This window comes from Saccopteryx leptura, chromosome 4, assembly GCF_036850995.1.
Source record: "Saccopteryx leptura isolate mSacLep1 chromosome 4, mSacLep1_pri_phased_curated, whole genome shotgun sequence".
Classification (NCBI taxonomy): Eukaryota; Metazoa; Chordata; class Mammalia; order Chiroptera; family Emballonuridae; genus Saccopteryx; species Saccopteryx leptura.
Window position 1 is genome coordinate 12636255 of NC_089506.1, and position 19752 is coordinate 12656006.

At 46.9% G+C, this 19752-nt stretch overlaps 1 protein-coding gene across 8 annotated transcripts in view; it reads left to right on the plus strand.

The window, feature by feature from the left end:
- The window catches only part of STOX2 (storkhead box 2), a 222565-nt gene that overhangs the window by 104017 nt on the left and 98796 nt on the right, over window positions 1–19752 (plus strand). Inside the window, exon 1 of one of the 8 annotated variants that reach the window (XM_066380153.1) lies at window positions 1725–2193. The exons of 6 other annotated variants lie outside the window; for them this stretch is intronic. Coding sequence is in view for 1 of the 2 variants with exons in the window: in XM_066380146.1 (XP_066236243.1) it covers window positions 3435–3600 (166 nt within the window). In the remaining variant the exon portion in view is untranslated. Of the gene's footprint in view, window positions 1–1724; window positions 2194–3127; window positions 3601–19752 lie in introns of those variants that run through there. One more of the 8 variants, XM_066380146.1, reaches the window with a different exon arrangement.

Genomic DNA, 19752 nt, shown 5'->3' on the forward strand with positions numbered 1-19752 from the left:
TTCTTCAGCTAGGATTGGTCTCACAATATGCTGTTAGCTAGATTCAAGCCTTACCTTCCTGACCTCTTTTGATGTTGTCACTTGAGCTGGATGGATAAATTGCTTAACTGCCCCTTCCTTTCCCACTTGTCTCTCTGATCTGATTCAGACACCTCGACCTATTTGATGCCTGAATCTTCTGTTTCTGGCTTTTTGGCCTTGGCCCCGAGGGCATCTATTGAAAGTATTGGACACTGAGTGCTATCACTCCCCTGCAAAGCCTGCATTCAGAGGTACCTGAGTGGAGGTATAGCTCTACTTCCAAAATATCTACCCCCCCCTCCATTCTTTTATATGAACAATGAGTATTTTCTTTTAAGTGAAGTGCAATTCAAACTTTCCAGAAAATTTTGGGCTGACTCTTCCCTTCAAACAGATTCCTTCCTCATGCCCCTTCTATGTAGAAATTCTAAAGCATGGCTTTTTTGCTTAAACCCCTTCAGTGGTTCACATTGTGCTCGGAATGGAATACAAAACCCTTAACACACCCTGCAAGTCCTTGCATGATCCGGCTCTCGTCTTCCTCTATGACCTCATCGCACACCTCTCTCTTATGCTCCAATTCCAGTCACACTGGCCTTCTTTCACTTCTTCCAACAGAAGCCAATATTCTTTTGTACCTCAGGGCCTTTGCATGTCCTGTGCCCACTTTCTGAAACATCATTTCCCCCTCTATTTGCTGTGATGGCTCCTCATCCTGTAGGTCTCAGGTTAACTGTCAATTTTGCAGAAGTTATTCTTTGTAGAATGCACTTGATTTGTGCATTTTTTACCATAAGCTGCATGGGGCCATGTGGTGTTCTGTCTGCCCAGCACCCATCCCAGGCTGGCATATACTAAACAGTCAATAATTCTGTGCTGAATGTATACATAGCACAGCTGCCATGACAACCACCATTAGCCTTCAAGCATGACTACTGTAATCATATAACCACGTTTGGCTCATGGGAGGTACTGAGTAATTGTTTTTGAATTGAGTTGAGATATCTAAATGCCATTATCTTTTGCTCTCATTAATATGATTATTTTTGTTACCTTTATATTTCTTTACACATTTAGTCTTCCATAGCTTCTAAAGTACTAGGTAGTCTTTCTGATCTTTGTAGTCCTTCTTACAATAAAATGAGTCTTCTGTGGGGTGGGGGACTATCCTTTCCTAACTTTTAAAAATTGTCACTGAGCGTTAGTTAATTGGTTTAGTTAGTGATAAATTTTGGTTAGTGTAAACAGATATACTTAGTTATTTTTACTTGTTTTTAAACCCTAGATATCCCAAGACATAGATTAGTTACACCAGCCTCAGATTACCAAGGGCAGCCCTGAAATACTGAACACGAGCTCTAGTTCTGGATTTTATAACGCTTGTGGCTTAAACCCCGCCCCCCTCTGCACGGTCTCCAAAAGCCTTCCTGCCCCTCAAGAATTCAAGCCTTGGAATAGCATCGAATTGTGCTAGAACTGAATCTTAACCATTTAGAACCCGCTGACTTTCTATTTTTATTTTCGCTGTATCAGCTTTATAAAAGACTCATATATTTCGTGTCCTTGACTCTGAATCTTGGCACCTATGATTATAAAATAACAGCATAAAGAATATGATTTTGAACGTTGCATCGTCACAAATGGGAAAAATAAAACGCTCAAAGACATAAAATAAAATACATCGTCGAAAAGCAAAACCAGGTTTATTTGTTGTTTAGAGCACCAAAGCATTTTTAGAAACCCAAATGGGGAAATACGTGTTTTTGAAGAATCGGTAACATCGCAGCGTCGCTGGGGTTCTGGGATTCGCGGCAATGTGGTGGCTCGCCTTTAACTCGTGTGACCTCCGCGTCGCGGGCCGCATCCCGGGCCCCGAGCCTTGGCTGGGGCGGCGCAGCGCCCCTCCTCCGCCTCTCGCGTCGCGCATTGTTGTCCTTTAGTGATTGGTCGTTGGACCAGAAACAGCTGTGCAGAGCCGTGCTGGGTACCGGGGCTGTGGACCTGAATGAAGGTTAGCGGGCTTGTGACTCCCACCGGAGGCTCCAGGAGTGAGGAGGAGGCGAGGCCACGTCCACTGCATTTTCCAGGCGCCACAGACCGGGTGGAGGCTGTTAGAGGAGCTCGTCGTGGCGCCCCCTCCTCCGGCTCTGGCCGACTTCGGGGTCGGCGCAGGTGGGCAGAGCAGGGCACAGCAGACCTCTCCGTGCCCGCGGAGGGGTTTCTCTCCCTCTTGGCGAGGGGGAGGGGCCGTCCCGAAAATATGTAAATATCCTAGCGCCGACTCCAGGCTGGGGCGCCAGCCGAGGTCCCAGCGCTGCCGCACCGCGGGGCGTTTCACATGAACGTGAGAAGCCTGACGGGATCCGTGCTGTAACTGAAGGCAACTTGGTGATTAGCGTGAGACGGGGCGGGTGCCCCGCTTCCTGCCCTTCGATAGCCATTCTGCGCGCTCGCGACCAGGCGGAGGTGCCACCGTGCGGGTGTCGATCGTTAGGCTCCACATCCTTGGCAGCCATGGCTCCCGTCGCCGCCTCGGCCAGTAAGTAGGAGCCTGCATGTGTTGGGGGCACATGCGTGTCGGGGCACACGCGCGCGCGCGCACACACACGCGCGCAGGCACGCACGCCACCCTGAGCCTGGGAAGGAGCAGGATCGACGAGACGCTGCAGCATCGAGGACGACTCCTGCTTTTCCTGGGTCCGGCGGAGCCCGCCCGCCGCAGCTGCTGTCTGCAGAGCCTGCTCGGATCCCTCTGCACACGCGCCCCCCATTCCAGCCTCTGGAATGAAGACTGCCTCCCAGGGACTGCAGGGGAGGCAGAGCCCGCTTGCGCCCGGGACTGCGGGCAGCGAGGCTGGTAGGCCCGGGGGGACACGACTTGGACACTGTCATCCCTACGCCTCGCGCTAAGCTGCCCCTCCGGCTTCCCGGGCACCGGATCCCGGGTCAGGTCCGGAGGCCTCGGCTTCCTCGTTTGTTTGGGTCTTTTGTGCCCGGGCTCACAGTTGGCTAAGCACTCCTGCGCTGAATCGGGCCATTGTCTGCGCTCCCATTGCTTTCACGCTGCAAGTCTCGGCGCCCCCACCCCGCCCGCCCCCTCCCCGCCTCCTCCTGGTCGGGAGCCTCCTAACGTGCCTTTCCCCCCAGGAATCTGGAAGCTATAAGCCGGGCGGATTGCAAATGAAGTGTAATGCATTGTGGGACGTGTGTAAAATCGGAGCCTTCGCCGTGGGGAGGTGTGGGGGCGTGGGGAGGGCCGGACCCGCCGCTGGCGGTGTAGACGCCGACGAGGAGGGGCTGGGAAAATGCGCGCAGAGTGCGCCCGGGTCGTGCCCGCCGTAGACGGATGAAGCCGCGAGCTGCGCCCCGGCGCTGAGGCCCCAGGATCGGGGCAGCGGGTCGCTCACCCCACCATGAAGAAGACCCGGAGCACAACCTTGCGGCGAGCCTGGCCTAGCTCGGATTTCTCGGACCGGGCCTCGGACCGCGTGAGGTCCCGCAGCGAGAAGGACTACCGCCTGCACAAGCGTTTCCCCGCGGCCTTCGCGCCCCAGGCTTCACGGGGCTACATGACATCAGGTTGGTAACCGCGTTGCTGCCCCCGGGCCGGGGCCACGGGGCGGGCTCCCTGCGCCGCTGCCCGGGTACTGGCAGGGGAGGCCGGGCGCTGATGAATGCGATAAGTTATGGGGAAAGCAGGGGAAAAATTAGCTCACATCCACCATTTTGTACCTCTGCAAGATCCACAGCAGGCCCTCTCAATATGGGGTTTGAGAGCTATTAGTTAGGTAAAATAAGGGAGGGGGCCGCGCCGGGCCTTTGGGCTGCGGGCAGAGCAATGACTGCAAGCTCCGCGCAGCAGCCTCCTTGAGCGTTGTGGGAGAGTCTGCGTCCAGTGTCGCCTGCAGTGCTGAGCTTGCTGGAGCCTGCATTGTGGCCAGTTATCCCAAGTGGGCATTAAAACAGCCCCCCTTTAGGGAAAGGGAACAGGTTCCATGCACAGTTCTGAATGGTGAAGAGCCCCGCATACATCTCCGGCTCGTCCCATTTGCACGCAGCGAACTCTGTTGGAGCTCATTGAACGCATTCTGTGGGGTAATTGTGTGTATGCGGATTGAATGCTCACATGATTCGTTGTGGATTTAACATATGTTGCTTTGAATTCGGTTGTATGAAAAGAATGGAGGCTATATCGTGTATTTGCATGTCAGACTGGAAGGATAAACAAAACGGTAAATGGAAATGAAGGCTTCAAAAAATAGGCTGTACCTTTAAATACAGTGCTGTTCAAAGTGTTTCTGAAAGGGCCAGTTCCCCTTGGAAATACAACGGAATGGTTTTGGCGTGTGACTTGGGGACTCAGGGATAAAATTCAGGAGGAGATGCTGTAGGAGGCCAATGCTGGCCCTCTTCCCTTGCTCTCTTCTAACGTATTGTTGACCATTTATGTGTCATCATGTATAAGACATCCATTTTTACTTGTTTTTCGTCCTGAAAGAATTTATTTTCTTTTAGACACAGTGCAATTGAAGGACTGAGATTATATTTGAAAGCACATCTCTACCCAATCATTGTAAGTCCTGTTTTAACTGGGAAGATTGCTTTAAGCTTGTGGTGGGTACTTACAGAGTAACACTACTATCTTCCACCTAAAACAGCAAGTTTTAAAACACTGGGGCCAGGATCTCATGCTTTAAAAATGTCTTGTGACCACAATTGCCATGAATATAGAAACTAAATAAAACAACCATCTTTTTTATTGCAAAGCCTGGCGACATAAGGATGTTGTACTGTTTTGGCAATAAGGTTCCCTGGCTTTTCTCTTTCATGAAAAGCCAGATTTGTAAAGGGAGGTGACAACTACAGTTTATACTTTAGCAATTTAAGTCTTATTGCTGCTGTGGTTAACTAGATTCTTCTGACTTGTACCGTAAATTTTGAGATACACCTAAATCCACATCTAACCTCAGAACACACACGTACACAAACCTGTGTCTGCACCAAGTGTTGAGGTAATCCCGGGTTTTGTACGCTTAGGGTTTGAATGCCTTCATTCCTCACTGAGTAGTTCAGTGCCTTTCTGTTTTGACCCTTGTCAGGGCTGATACCAAGTGTGAGGCTACGGCAGGGCAGGTGGCCATCATTTCTCCAACAAGCCTGCAAGACTCTCTCTAATGACTTCAGGCACATTCCCATGGAGCCTTTTTTTTCTTTTTTAAGCTCTAGCTTGGCATGGCTTCGCTGTGATTGCATTTTCATCCTTTACTGAAGAACTCTGTCGCTGCCCGTTCTGCAAGGCATTTTTATTTGATTCTTTTGTTTATTTATATTTTCTCATTTCATTTCTTGCCCCGCCGATGGTAAGCAGGTCTTCCGGTGATATTGAGAAGCTGATTGAAGCTGGCTGGTGGTTTTCTCTGCAGATTCAGTGTGAGGTTACTTCTGAGAAAAGAAAACCGAAAAGTGGGGGAAGAAGAGCTGTGTCATTCATCCAGCTTTCAATGGAAGTGTCCCCTGAGCACAGAGTGGCTTGCTGGATTCTCTTGGGACTACAGGGTTGGATATAATCTGGCTTTGTCCAGGGAGGAAGGGCTATTATTTATTTATTTTAAATGTTAGCTAACACCTAGGAGAAAAGGTGGTAGTGCTAATAGAAGGAAACAGTAAATGTTCAGACACTTAGGACAATGCTGGGTGGGGTGGTGGAATCTTTCTCATACACAGTTTTTTTGGGGGGGAGTATTTTACCAATTTCCTCTCCCAAATGGGAGTGTTGACAGGGAGAGATGATACGCTAAAACACTTCGAGATCCTTTACTGGTAGGTCTCTTCCTCTTAAGAAATGTAGAGGAAATTCACTTGTATCAAGTTAGTGACTCTGGATACAAACAGGACCTTTGTCACATAAAATGAAATAGAAAACAGAGCAGCTTAGAAACACACGAGGCTTTTCATATTTCTTCTTTCTGTTTGTCCAGTCCTTTGGCATTGTAACTACTGGTATTATTATACTTCATTTTAAGTAAAAAGAACTTTCTGTTGTTGGGTTCAAAGGACAAGCTAAGCCTCTTCAGCCACGTACTAAATAAAATAACTTCCGTTGAGACAATTTTTAGAAATCCCACAACACACACAAATATTCCTAAAAAATATGAAGAAAAAAACTTTTTTTTTTTTAAACTTTAGGTCAGGAGAGGTCCTTGAGAACTTTATGAACGGCTGTCCTCAGGTCTGGTGTGCCTGTCACACAGTAGGTGCTTCCAGTTTGACTCTGTTTATTAAGGCCAAATTGCAGGCATTCCGTAATAACTCTCTAATGAGACAGCACCCTTTCAAACAGTCTTTTCTCCACTAATAAGTAATTAACAATTTGAAATGTGATTTACAGCAATACCCTGGACATTTAGCCTGTTCCCCCCCCCCTTTGTATATCTTCAGGATAAACTACACTTTAGCTCAAGATCTTAGAGTAGGCACATTGAAAACTTTTTTAAAAGTACCCTGCAAGACGACAGGTAGAGAATTCTGAAACTTTAAATCTTGACAACCAGGCCTTATATGACTGTGTAATCCCCTAATTGATGCTACCTAATCTAAAATAATCCTAAGAATCCACAGGCCTCTGTCAACCAGCATGTTCACAGGCCATGAGATGAGTTCATTGTTCAACTTGAATATTAATTTCCCAGTCAGAGTTTCTGGGCAGAAGGCAGGGGTGAACAGTCTTGCCTTTTGTTCAAATCAAGACGAATAACAAAATATGCATGCATTTTCTTGAGGAAGAGAAGGGGTTAGACCAAGTGGATGTGGGATCATTCTTCCTCAATTTCTAAAACTAGAGATAAAATGAAATGCCCCAGTAAGAGGGAAATATCTATAATCCTCAGTGCTGTGTGTGTGTGTGTGTGTGTGTGTATGAAAACATGTTCACGTACCCCCATGAAATGAATTCAAGGCTCCAAACCTTTTGCTGAGGACGCTGTTGGTGCCTCCTCGTGTTAGAACTGTTTGAATTATAACCTCTTTGCACAAATAATGCTCGTAACTTTTCATTGTATTCACTCCATTCTTCCCCAGCCCTGGGCATGGGTGCCATCAAGTTTGAGGCATTCTACTGATCAAGGTTAGAAAGTAATTTTTTCCACTATAAAGGTTCTACAGAGCGTATTCATAAAAGGTGTTGCTTATGAATGAGACAACCCCTCCCTCGAATCATGGTGCTTTTAGTTTGATATTTGCCACTTTAAAGAACAATAAAACAAACGCTTTGAATCTAGTTTTAAAGGATTTGAAAAGATAAAACAAAAGTCCCCAAACTGACATCTTAAGACAATTTTAATCGGTTTCTTGCTGCTGATCTAACTGGCCAGCACACTGTGTTGATTAGTTTTAGTTTTCATTTTAAAGAAACGAATTCTGGGACACAGTTGATTGTGTCCCAGTTTCTTATGTTCTGTTATTTTAAGAGATGTGAGAATTTTCTGGGAGCAGAGAATGGATGCTCGAGGTTCTAATCTGGGCCTGACCCGAACCAGCTGTGCTCCTGGAGAGTAACATGAGCCCCCTCGCGTCTGGGACGGGTCCTCTGGCCCGCACTTCCATTGCAGTCTCGGCTGGGCAGTGGCTGTGTAATGAGCCCGCGCAGGATTTCCCAGCATGCACGCAGAAAACGTTAGAAATAACCTTTGCCCTTTCTTCTTATTGGAGTCATGTGCCTCCATATGCTGGGTGTGTGGGAAGAGTGCTTATTTTGCAAGGGAATCAATCCCATTTCCTGTCATCTCCCAATGTGACATTAAATGTCTGCATCCTCCGGCTGGCTTGTCCTGGTGACCAGAGTTGGGGGGTGGGGGGTGGGGAGATGATGGATAAAGACCTGGCAACTTATAATCATATTTGAGTTTCAATAAACAGCATCCTGTTGCCTTGGGTCCCCACTGTGCCGACAGAGGTCTGTTTTCAGCCTCGCTGCTCCAACTGGGTTTTAATTTGAAACTACCTGTGTTGACTCCTTTCACCAGGCAAGTGGAAGTGAGGAATATTACACTTGGTGCTGAATGACTTTATTCTTTATTTCCCAAGAGAACATGAATGCGCTTACAAAAGGTCACCCCTCTTGGTATTTTCAATATCTTTTACACTCTTGTAAACGTTTTTATTTGAAAAAAAAAAAAAAAAAGGAAAAGAAAGGAAGGAATATGAGTATATTGTATAAAAACCCTTAGCATTTTGACACCTCCAGAGCAATTCTGGCTTAAACTCCCTACGCTCTGGAGAGTCAGGACAGTGCCGGCGTCGGTGTGTCCCTCCTACGCTCTGGAGAGTCAGGACAGTGCCGGCGTCGGTGTGTCCCTCCTACGCTCTGGAGAGTCAGGACAGTGCCGGCGTCGGTGTGTTCCTCGGTACAAGATGGCTTATGCTTAGTACGGAAATGGCCAAGGAGCGACTAACCTTGCTCAGGGGACAATATGCTGACTTTGAATTTAGGAAAGGCTTTCGTAGATGTGTTGTCGAAACTGTGTGTGCCTCATCTGTCCGGTAAAAAAGCAAGACGTTCTTGTAGCTTGTAAGAATATAGACTGTAGTCAGCTCTTAATTAACTTGAGCCACAATAACACAGGAAGGAGATGACATGAATAATTTTTTAAGTAGATAATAAACTTTTCCTTAAGTAGTTAATCCCTAAACTATTTTTATTTGACAGCGGAATGTACTACCAGTTGGGCAGAAAATCCTATTGATCTCTGCCTCCTAGACGTTTCTAAAATCTGCCCTCCCTCTTCATCTCTGTTGCTTAAATCTGTTCTGTTCCAGGCCCTCGCAGACTGACCTTGCTTCCAGTGCAGTTCCTTCTCCACCTGTCCCCAGAGGGCTTTCTTTTTGTTTTTTTATTTTAATCTCTCCTAAAGCAAAGTTGGTCATGTTACCTCTCTCCTGCCTGTGGATGAAGTTCAAGACCAAGGCTCTTCCTGGCATGACCTTTTCTACTGCACTGTTCCCTCACCCACTGTCCTGTGCTCCAGGCTTCGGAAATTCTTTATCTTCCGGAACCAGTCATACACCTGTTCTCTCTCCGTCTTCCTCCAGGTCCTTTCTGGAGGGACTCCCTCCCGTGGTTTGTGGCAGATACTTGTACTGTGGCATCATGGTCACATTGTGTGGCATCAGTTTATATGTGTGTCTCCTGTACCAGCTGGCAAGTTCCTCAATGGCAGTACATGTTGTATTCACATCTCTGTTTTGCCAGCAACCACAGAGCTTGGCACATATCAGGCACTCGGTAAATGTTTATTGGGTGAATGAATAAAACATGGCTTTTCTTAAAAAGTTGGATGAAGAGATGTGTTGAACTCCTAATGTGAGTCATCCTTTCATAACTATGGAAAATATGTATGTATATATTCATGTATATAAATATATATGAAGACATACGGTTCTACTCCTCAAGGACCTCCTATTGTAGTGGTAGACAGGACCAGCTCCCCATGAGTCAGCCATTAGGAAACAGTAAATAATAGTATATAATCAAGAGTGGAATGGGGTGGTTGATAATGACTGGTGGAAGAAGAATAGCGGGATGTCAGGTGGGAAAGGCTGCCTGGAGGGAGGGCTTGTTTATGTCTCGGAGGACCTGGGAAGACTCAGAGGGGCAGAGAAAGAGAAAGACAGGGGGAAGGCTGGGGAAACATTGTGAACCCAGGCGGGAAGCTGGATGGAACATGTCTGTATGATGTCGGTCATGCTGTTACTCTGGGGAGTAACTAGAAATAACGTGTAGCTAGGCCAGGTGGGATCTTGAAAGGCAGGTGGAATTCTGAGTTTATGGGCTAGATAACAGAGCTGAGAGTTTGGGAGAGAAGTGGTGGCAGGAGCAGTTTGGGAGAGGGGCGTGGCAGTGGTTTGCAGAATGGGTAGCAGAGAAGAGGGCCTCCGGGCCTGGAGACTGGGAGGCCGCTGAGGGGGCGATGCGGTCCGGCCATAGCTGGTGGGGCCCAGCCGTGTTTCCCAGCACGCCCCCTCAAGATTTTCTCATCCATGTCCATCTACCATCTGGACTGTTAGTGATGTCATAGTTTCCATTAACTAGACCTACTTTTGTATTTAAATGAATTAAAAAGAAAAGTTCATATTTTATGTGAAAGTACGGGTTTCATTTGATAATTACAGTGTTTTTTTTTCTAAGTGAGAGGAGGGGAGATGGAGAGACAGACTCCTGCATGCACCCCGACCAGGGTCCATCTGGCAACCCCCGTCTGGGGCCAGTGCTCTGCCCATTTGGGGTCATGCTCATAACCGAGCTGTTTTTAGTGCCTGAGGTAGGGGCTCCACAGAGCTATCCTCAGCACCCAGGGCCCATGCACTGGAGCCAAATGAAGCCATGGCTGTAGGAGGGGAAGAGAGAGAGAGGAGGGGGAGGGGTGGAGAAGCAGATGGTTGCTTCTCCTGTGTGACCTTATTGGGAATCCCAAGCTGGGACATCCACACACTGGGCTGATGCTCTACCACTGAGCCAACCGGCCAGGGCCTGAAAATTACAATTTTCTAATCCCCCTTAGAATTAATATATTATTCTGTCAGTACAAAATATTCAACGTGGTACCACCTGCAATGACCTCACATACCTGAGCAGCGCTCATGCTGAGTAGAAACCCTGCATCAGCCCCAGAAGGAGGGATGGAGCCGTGAGGAGGAAAGGGGGGATCTGGGAGAACCAGGGAACTGACTGTTCCTTGTAACTGGCTGTTTAAGAGATGACAGTGGAAGGTGAATCCGAGATTTTTGCTGGAAGAAGGCAGTGCATGACCAGGAGGTTGGGGACAATGGACCAGGCGATGACTCCACTTGGGACATAAGGGGTTGACTGTCCAAGCAGAGATCTCAGACCTTCAGGCACACAGTGAACAGGGAATGTTCCAGGTGTAGCTGAGGGTCACCACTTAGCCCTGTGAGTTGGGAAGGTGAGAATAGCTTAGCTTTTCCCTACTTCCTGTTCTGCATCTTGGAGGGGAGCCCGTGACTGACTGGTTTGTATTGCCAGCTGATGGAGGGGCAGTTGGATTTCCTTGACTTTGGGTCCAAATTGGGTTTCTGAAAACCTGGACAGCCCAGGTTAGGGTTTCTTGGAGATGGATCGCTCTCCTGTTTCTGAAAGCCAAGTGCCTTTTAATGCTTGGCTTTGTTTGATTAGTGTTCACATTTATTGAGAAGCTGTTGTATCCTTGATAAGAGGGCTATGCTTTTGATATTTTGAAAAAAAGTCAAAGCGATGCAAGTAGCAGCACAGGGACCAGGCCAGTTCTGTAAATAATGTACATATTAAACATCTGTCATATACCTATTCAGTTGAAAAATTATGGCTTAGGTAATGAATACTCACAGTTAAAAATCTTCATTTATCTTTCTACTTAAATGCATGATGGCCCCTCCAGGCCAAGTTTTCTCTTTTTGAAGATAAAAGAGAGCTGTTTGGCGATGCCTGTCGGGCACTGAGGGGCAGGCCTGGCCTTCGGGTGGGCGTGGCTTCAGAGGGAGGCACCGTCTAGCGTCTAGCTCCGCGGTTCACACCCCCTGCACTCTGACTCAAATTCCTGTCTAGCTGTTTCCCCTAAGAGAGCTATTTGACCTTTTACTGCTTTCGGCATATCCAGCTTTTGCTTTGAAATCATTTTATTATTAGATAAAGTGAAGACCCCCGTAGGGATTGAGATACATTGGATATTTGTCTTTTTTTTTTTTTTTGGCTGCCTGTCATCTGATCCCCATTCCTCTGCCTGTGTAATTTCCCACTGCTGTGGGTGGACTGTGTCCTCAGAAAGGGTATGTGCAAGTCCTAACTTCTGGTACTTGTCAATACGACCTTATTTGGAAAGAGGGTCTTTGCAGATGAAATGAAGATGCGATCCTACTGGAGTAGGTGCGTCCCAAATCCAATATGACTGGTGTCCTTATAAAAAGGAAGGAGACACAGATGCGGGGGGGGGAGGGGGGAGGGGGTTGGAAGGCCGTGTGAAGACAGAGGCGTCCTTATAAAAAGGAAGGAGACAGGCCCTGGCTGGTTGGCTCAGCGGTAGAGCGTCGGCCTGGCGTGCGGGGGACCCGGGTTCGATTCCCGGCCAGGGCACATAGGAGAAGCGCCCATTTGCTTCTCCAACCTCCCCCCCCTTCCTCTCTGTCTCTCTCTTCCCCTCCCGCAGCCAAGGCTCCATTGGAGCAAAGATGGCCCGGGCACTGGGGATGGCTCCTTGGCCTCTGCCCCAGGCGCTAGAGTGGCTCTGGTCGCGGCAAAGCGACGCCCCGGAGGGGCAGAGCATCGCCCCCTGGTGGGCAGAGCTTCGCCCCTAGTGGGCGTGCCAAGTGGATCCCGGTCGAGCGCATGCGGGAGTCTGTCTGACTGTCTCTCCCCGTTTCCAGCTTCAGAAAAAAAAAAAAAAAAAAAAAAAAAAAAAAAAGTAGGCATCTCATGGTTGCTTACATTTAAAAAAATAATAAAATAATAAAAAATAAAAAGGAAGGAGACACAGATGTGGGAGGGAGGCCGTGTGAAGACGGAGGCTGAGCTTCAGTGAGGTGTCCGTAAGCCCGGGTAGGCCAGGGTCTGTGGGTCAGGCCCAGCAGGAGGTCTGGAATGGGTTGCTCCTGGGACCTCCAGATGGAAACACTCCTGCCTCTGTCTTCCAGACCCTCGGGCCGGGAGGGAATACACTTTGCTTGTTTCCAGGCCCCAGGAGTGGTAGTTTGTTTCATTGGACTAAGGGAACTAATGAACCCCACTTTATGATCCTTGGTGGGAGGCAGAAACCTCATTTCTCTACCGTAGATGCTGCACTTGCTATGGAATTGCTTTCTTGGACTGCCTGACGTTGGGGGCGTGGTCTGACCGAGGTCTCACCCAGGACAGGTCTCACCCAGGACACGCTCCCTTCCGGACGTGGGTGCTGGGCCGCAGGGTCGAGGGGCTGGCGGGAGTCACATTCTCTGGGGGTGGTGTTGTGGGAAGATGGCACTCCGGAGGCAGTGGGGGCCGCAGTAGGTGGTGTCCTGTGTGGCACCAGCTGCAGGGTCTGTGCTGGCCTGTGGCTGCCCAGGAATGCTCACTGCAGCAGCTGTGACCGCAGATCCAAGCCTGGATCTCCAAGCCTCCTGGCTGTCCTCTGAGTTACCCGAGACATTGCCGTAAATGCAAAGCCATGGTTTAAAGCAGAGACACAGGCCAGATGGCTCCACAATTTAACCTTTCTATCACCGACTCGGTAAACTTGGGTAAGGTACCTGTTTCCTCAGAGCCTCAGTTTCCTGACCTGTGAAATGGGAATAATGGTATGTGATCATTTAGTTGTAGTGAATTAATATATGTAAAACACTTAGAACCAAACTTGGCACATAGGAAATATATTCCACTCGCCCGTGAGCTCCGGACGAAGCTCCAGCTGGCCTGACTGGGGGGGGGGGGGGGGGGGACGGGACGGGACTGAGTGGCTCCTTTGGACATCTGAGATTGTACCCAAGTCGCCGGTCAATTTCTCGTCCGATCCTCTCTCTGAGTCGTGTAAGCTCTTTGAGAGCATGGCTCAGGTCTCACCTGGTTTTGTTCCTAGCAAGTGCCAGGTTTGCACCTGATATGCCGTAGGTGTTTAAACTGCAGCTGGGGACTCATCATGCTAACATCCCCGGTAATGTCAGTGAGATCTCGGCCTCTGTTTCACTTCTGTCTCTAACTTTAGTCATAGCTGGTGCCCCCGAGGTCGATAATAAGAGGCCCCCAGTGTCATTGTGGTGGGATCAGTCATCTTGATCCATTCACACGGGGCCAAAGGAGTGAACTGGGCAGTTTAAAGATCCACCTTCTGTCTTGGGATTTTAAAAATTCCAGCCTGACTCTTTGTTGAAATTATAAAACAATATAGCTTTTGTGAATTCACTAAACTTATAAAACATCTCTTTAGATTAGGTGCTGGCGCTTATAATTATAGTGGGGCTTCCTGTTAACAAAGTGAACCCATTTGAAATTCCATTTTGAGTGGTTTTAAAATAATTGAAAAGAATATTTAGACAGTTTTTCTCCCCCATACTTGTTAACGACTTATTTACATGTAATAAAGACAGTGGGTAACTATTGATAAACTTTTTAAAAATGCTTTTAAAAGGTCTGTTTAAGCAGAGAGTGAACATGCCCAGAAGAGTTGAACAGTTGAGTGTGGTCATGGTGTCAGATGAGTTTTTCCACATTTGAAATGGTGGTTTCCATTGTAGGTTCATAAATAACTTTATATAGCAGAACATTGTGCCTTACAGTTTGAAGTCAGGTGATTTGGTGGCCTGGCACTGACTTGCTGGTTGTGTAATCTTGGAATTTTATGTGATTGATTTCTCCTATTTCTTGTCTGCAAAATGAGGATAAAATTATATCTGACTTATATGGACTAAATGAGCAAATAGATACAAAATAATGAGCGTAGTAGCTGACACAGAACTCAGGACATTTTTGTTACTGTATTATTATTTCTTTTGCGACATAAGTCTGCAAGACTGAAGCCTTTCTAAATGTTTTATACCAGGCCAGGGGGTGCAGAAGGGACAACAGGCAGCTTGTCCAGGGTCTGGTAGAGGTGAATGCAAGTAGAGTTAATTCTGACTCTTAGCCTTGGTATTCATTTAATCGGAAATCAAATATTCCATTCCTTATTGATTTGGCTATGAGATCGTCTAAAAAAGAAAAATCTCCAAAATGATTTGTTTACCTAAGTGGGCTTGCTGGTCCTTGAATTTCCATCTCAGGAAAAACGGTAGAGAATCTTCATGTAGCCAGTGTTCCTGTGGGATAGAAATCCAAGAGAACTTGGGATTCCCTTAAAACCGAACACGGTTTAATCTGAGACCCTTATATTGATGTTTCAGTTGAAGGTAAAGGAAAACTAGCCTCTTCAGAGCTGAGGGTTGAGCTGTGTGTTTGTGTGTGTTTGCAAGTGCAGTAAAAACACGTTCCCGAAATGCAGCCTGGGAAAGACAAGTCGTGAGGCCAGGGCTGTGTCCATCCTTCAAGGCCTGTTTGAAAAGGAAAGCCTGGTGGGCTCTCTCGAACCAGGTGCGTTTCCTCTCTTTGCAGTAGTAGTGACGGTGGCATCACTCCGGTCAGAATGTCCTCTGTGGGGGCCGGGAGAGAGAGGGGTCCGTTTTTTACGTGTTACTAACTCAGCAGCTTTCCTGAGAGCAGCTGGTTTGGTAGCAGGACAGGGGCACTGGGGGCACAGCCGGAGCTGGGGGAGGGGCTTTTAGAGCTGCCACCACCTCCCACTTCCCCTCACTTTCCAGGCAGACGAGGGAACCACCGCGGCCAGCCCAGCCTGCCAGCCAGCCAGCCCGGGTCTGGGAACTCGAAGCTCCCCACTGTTCCTGTGCCCACTCTTGAGTCTCCATTTCCCCTGTTCATCTTCACCACTCGTCCCGCCCTCACCCCTCCCGCCCCCAGTGTCCTCTCCAGCCAAGGGGAAGATGCCTGAAGAAGAGCTCACGGGTATTGGTAGCGTGCTCCACGTGATTATAGCTAACCAGCGGAACTTCGAAAGCCTCCCGGAATTACCGCTCCAAAATACAGCAGAAGCACTGGTTAAAGCATAGCTTTTGGAGACAACGGATCTTGTTTTCCTATATGTTGTACCCTGTGTTGTGTGGGTGACTTACACATTTGTGCGGGATGCAAAAGGTGTCGTAAATGGGGATATAACACCCTGATCTTAAGGGCCCGAAGTAGAGGTGTTTCCACTGCCACATGGAGACGGAGGCGAGGAAGCAAGTTCTCTCCAGTGCAGCCGGTTAGGCTGGGATGGAGGCCGTGGGCCCACAGGTCCTGCAAGGCTTCTGCTCAGCTTGGTGCTGGGAAGCCAGAGGTCGAAGGGCGAAGGGCCTGGGACAGAAGTACAGGCTTCCTCTCGGGGTCTGAGAACGGGCTTCCTAACAAGCCAGAGTTCCCAAGTGTTCTGAAATGGAGATATGAAGAAGGAGCCTTTTAACCCTCAATTCCCTTTTCCTCCAAGGAAGAGAACCATGGTTTATTGAGCATGTACTTGGTACCAGGCCATGCATAACAGTGACCTTACTGAGTCTCGGAAGAATCCTGGAGGCAGCCACTAATTAATACTTTAAGCAGCACAGATGACAAAACTAAGATTTTAGTCCCACACATGCGTGTGCGCGCATGCGCACATATTTTAAATCATGAATTTATTTGCTATCTATATGGTAAATGTTGGCAAAAATTAACTCTTGATAGTTAAGCAGTTATTAAATATTTTATTTCATGAGTCCGGGAGTTCATCTTGCTCTTACTCTTGGGACCCCGCTGGGGAGGCCTCTGTTGTCCAGAGAAGAAAGGTTTCAGCGTTCCCTGCCCATCCTGATGAGTCCAACCTCACGTATTTGTGGCTGTCACTTGAACATAATCTCTGCTTCTGCGCGTCACCTCACCTGGCCCGCAGGACAGTGGAGTCCCCTCAGGCTGGCTGAGGAGTGGGGGCCAGAGCGGTCTTGCTGCAGTGGTTCCCAGCTGTGGTTCTTACCTTCTCTTCCCATCACCTCCGAGTGGGTTTCTTCTCCGTCCTCGCGAGCCCCCAGCTCCCTTCACGGGCCCGGTGTTGTCGCAAGCTGTCAGTCACGCAGTGAGCAGCCCCAGTCCCTCGTGGAGTGGAAATCGTGTGGGTCGCCCGATTCCTCGGGCTTCACTTGTTTGGCACAAAGGTGGCTGACAACAACATTTGGAGACGTCAAGTAGAAAGACGCCCTCCCCCCCCCTCCCCCCCCCCCCGCAGAGGCGTAATTTTATTCATTTGTGAACCGTTTTCTTCTGACTCATTTTCCTTGGACTCACTCTCCTTAGGAAGAACTGCGGAGAAACATGCGAGTTGGTGCAGTCTCTCTTTCGCCATCTGTTGTTGTAAGAGTTTAGACCAGGGGTAGTCAACCTTTTTATACCTACCGCCCACTTTTGTATCCCTGTAAGTAGTAAAATTTTCTAACCGCCCACCGGTTAGAAAGTAGGGAAGTATCTTTACTTTATAAAATGTATAAATATAAAGCAAAGAGTTACAGCAAGTTAAAGCATATAATAATAATTACTTACCAAGTACTTTATGTCGGATTTTCGCTAAGTTTGGCAGAATAAATCTTTATAAAACAACTTGCTATAGTTAAATCTATCTTTTCATTTATACTTCGGTTGCTCCGCTGCCACCCACCATGAAAGCTGGAACGCCCACTAGTGGGCGATAGGGACCAGGTTGACTAACACTGGTTTAGACTGAACATTATTCTGAGTATCACAATAGGCCAGGATCCAGAGAGTTGGATGTGACGGTACCCAGCACAGTCATTTACAATAATGGTATGGGCGGGGGGTGGGGGGTGGGGCAAAGGGGAGGAGTTACGTGAGTCTAAACTGTCTAAAATAGATTTAGGTGTCCAAGGTGATCAAGACATTAATAAGCTAGGAATTTGGGTGACTATGATAAAATTATGAATGGTTAAAGTTGGGTAAATGGATTATATCTTTGCTAAGAATCAGTTAACGGTTCCGAGTCCATCAGAGGTGTGTTATAAAATATCCAGTTTGGGGGAGAAAGAAAAAGGTGTCCTTGCGATTCCCCATTCGAGGGTCACTGTTTGAGAAGATCCTTAACATTTTCTCCCAGTGTTTTGGTGGTCAGGGAGGACGAATTCAGTAACCCAGGGCAGCGCAGTGCGTGTGACTTGGATGAAAGCGCGGTCCCCGTTTAGTACTTCAGCCAGTAGGAGAAGAGGCCCTGGGCATCCTGACTGACATTGTGGTGGCTTTTAATTTTACATTTGATTTAATTGGATGGAGTGATTTCCATAACTGGTGCTCTTTAATCTGAACGCAGAGGTAGGAGAACCAGACATTGGGGTCTTTCTAGGATGGGCCGTTAGCGAAGCAGGATCAGAGTAGTCAGGAGGTGGAGGGCCCCTTCCGCCCTGTGTTGTCTCCTGGGAGCAAAGCCGGACCTGGACGTCTCATCTGCGGCCGTGGTCTTGATGCCACGCGGGCACCGTGTATGAGGAGGTGATCCGCGGGTCCTGCTTCGTCTTCTGGCAAGTTCTCTGATGATGGTCCTCCGAATACCGAACGGTGACTCTAAGTGAGAAAGAAATGCAACAGGCAAAAATTTGAATCCTGTTCTCAAACTAAGTCACCCCACACTCACTTTTAAAGTGTCTCAGACTCATTCAAATCTGGGTGTAGTATCCTAAAGAATGTTTTCTTAAGGCCCACCCGTGTTCCTCTGTAGCTCTATTCAAGAAGAATTGATCATCTAATTAGGCCTTCGTCAGAGGGGACTTGCTATGTATATAATGTTCTGTTAGACAATGTAATAAATATAGCTAAGACTGGAATTGCACTAATTTGGGATAAACAGGAGGAAGCCTTCTCTAAATAAGTGAAAGATTTAAATTTTATAGAATGTTTATTGAAACAGAGTCATTACTTTCATGCCCTTAGGCAAACTAAGGACTGGATAAATTATTTATTATTAGCATATCAATTGTTGCCATATCAGAGATTGCGCCTTTAGTATTTGGAAATAGGTTCGTTTTTCCTTTTTAAATTATTGATGGGGTCTCTTGAAACCTTATTTATGCCACTTATTTGTACTAATGATAGATGACCTTCAGCCTAGTTAGTCCCAAAATTCTGAATTGATAGATTTCAAATTAAAATGAAATTTTGTTATGTGGAAGGATGAGATAATTCTACTTTCTTAAAGATATTTTGAGTCTTTTGCTTTATTTTTAAAAAGAAATATGTATTGCTATCATATATGAGAACAGATGTTTTTAAAATTCACAGATAGTATATTAAGATGTCATAATACATAATACCGTATTTTCCTTTCCATAAGACACACTTTTTCCCCCCAAAGTGGAGGGGAAAATGCCTATGTGTCTTATAAAGCGAAAAATACAGTATTTTATTAAATATTTTAACACACCAATTGGTTCAGAATATTTTTTTTTCTTATTTTCCTCCTTAAAGCCCTAGATGTGTCTTATGTTCAGGTACGTCTTATGCAGCGAAAAATATGGTACATAAATAAATATTGAGGATAAATTATTCAAGATAAATTTTAGAAGTAGAATTGAAAAAGATGATGTTTGAGATGAAAAAAATGATAAAATTAAAAATAAGTGAAACATTCAAGATAAACATTCAAAGTGACAAATAAATATCTCAAAAGAAATAAATAATAGACAATGTTTTACCCCGAAGTAGAATTTGTGATAATAATGCCCTGCATTTATTGAGGGCCTATTAGATGCCAGTGATAGTCTGTCACTCAATTCAACAAGCAGTCCTGTGAGGTTGGTTCTAGTATTGTATCAGGAGTCTGAGATTGAACATGTACCATATTTCCCGTGTAAAAGACGCACCTTTTCCCAAAAAATTTGCGGTCTGAAAACTAGGTGCGTCTTATACAGTGGTTGTAGATTTTTTTTAAGGTTTTTTTTTGTTTTGTTTTGTTTTGTTTTTTACAGAGACAGAGAGAGTCAGAGAGAGAGATAGATAGGGGCAGACAGACGGGAACGGAGAGAGATGAGAAGCATCAATCATCAGTTTTTCGTTGTGACATCCTAGTTGTTCATTGATTGCTTTCTCATCTGTGCCTTGACTGTGGGCCTTTAGCAGACCGAGTAACCCCTTGCTCGAGCCAGCAACCTTGGGTC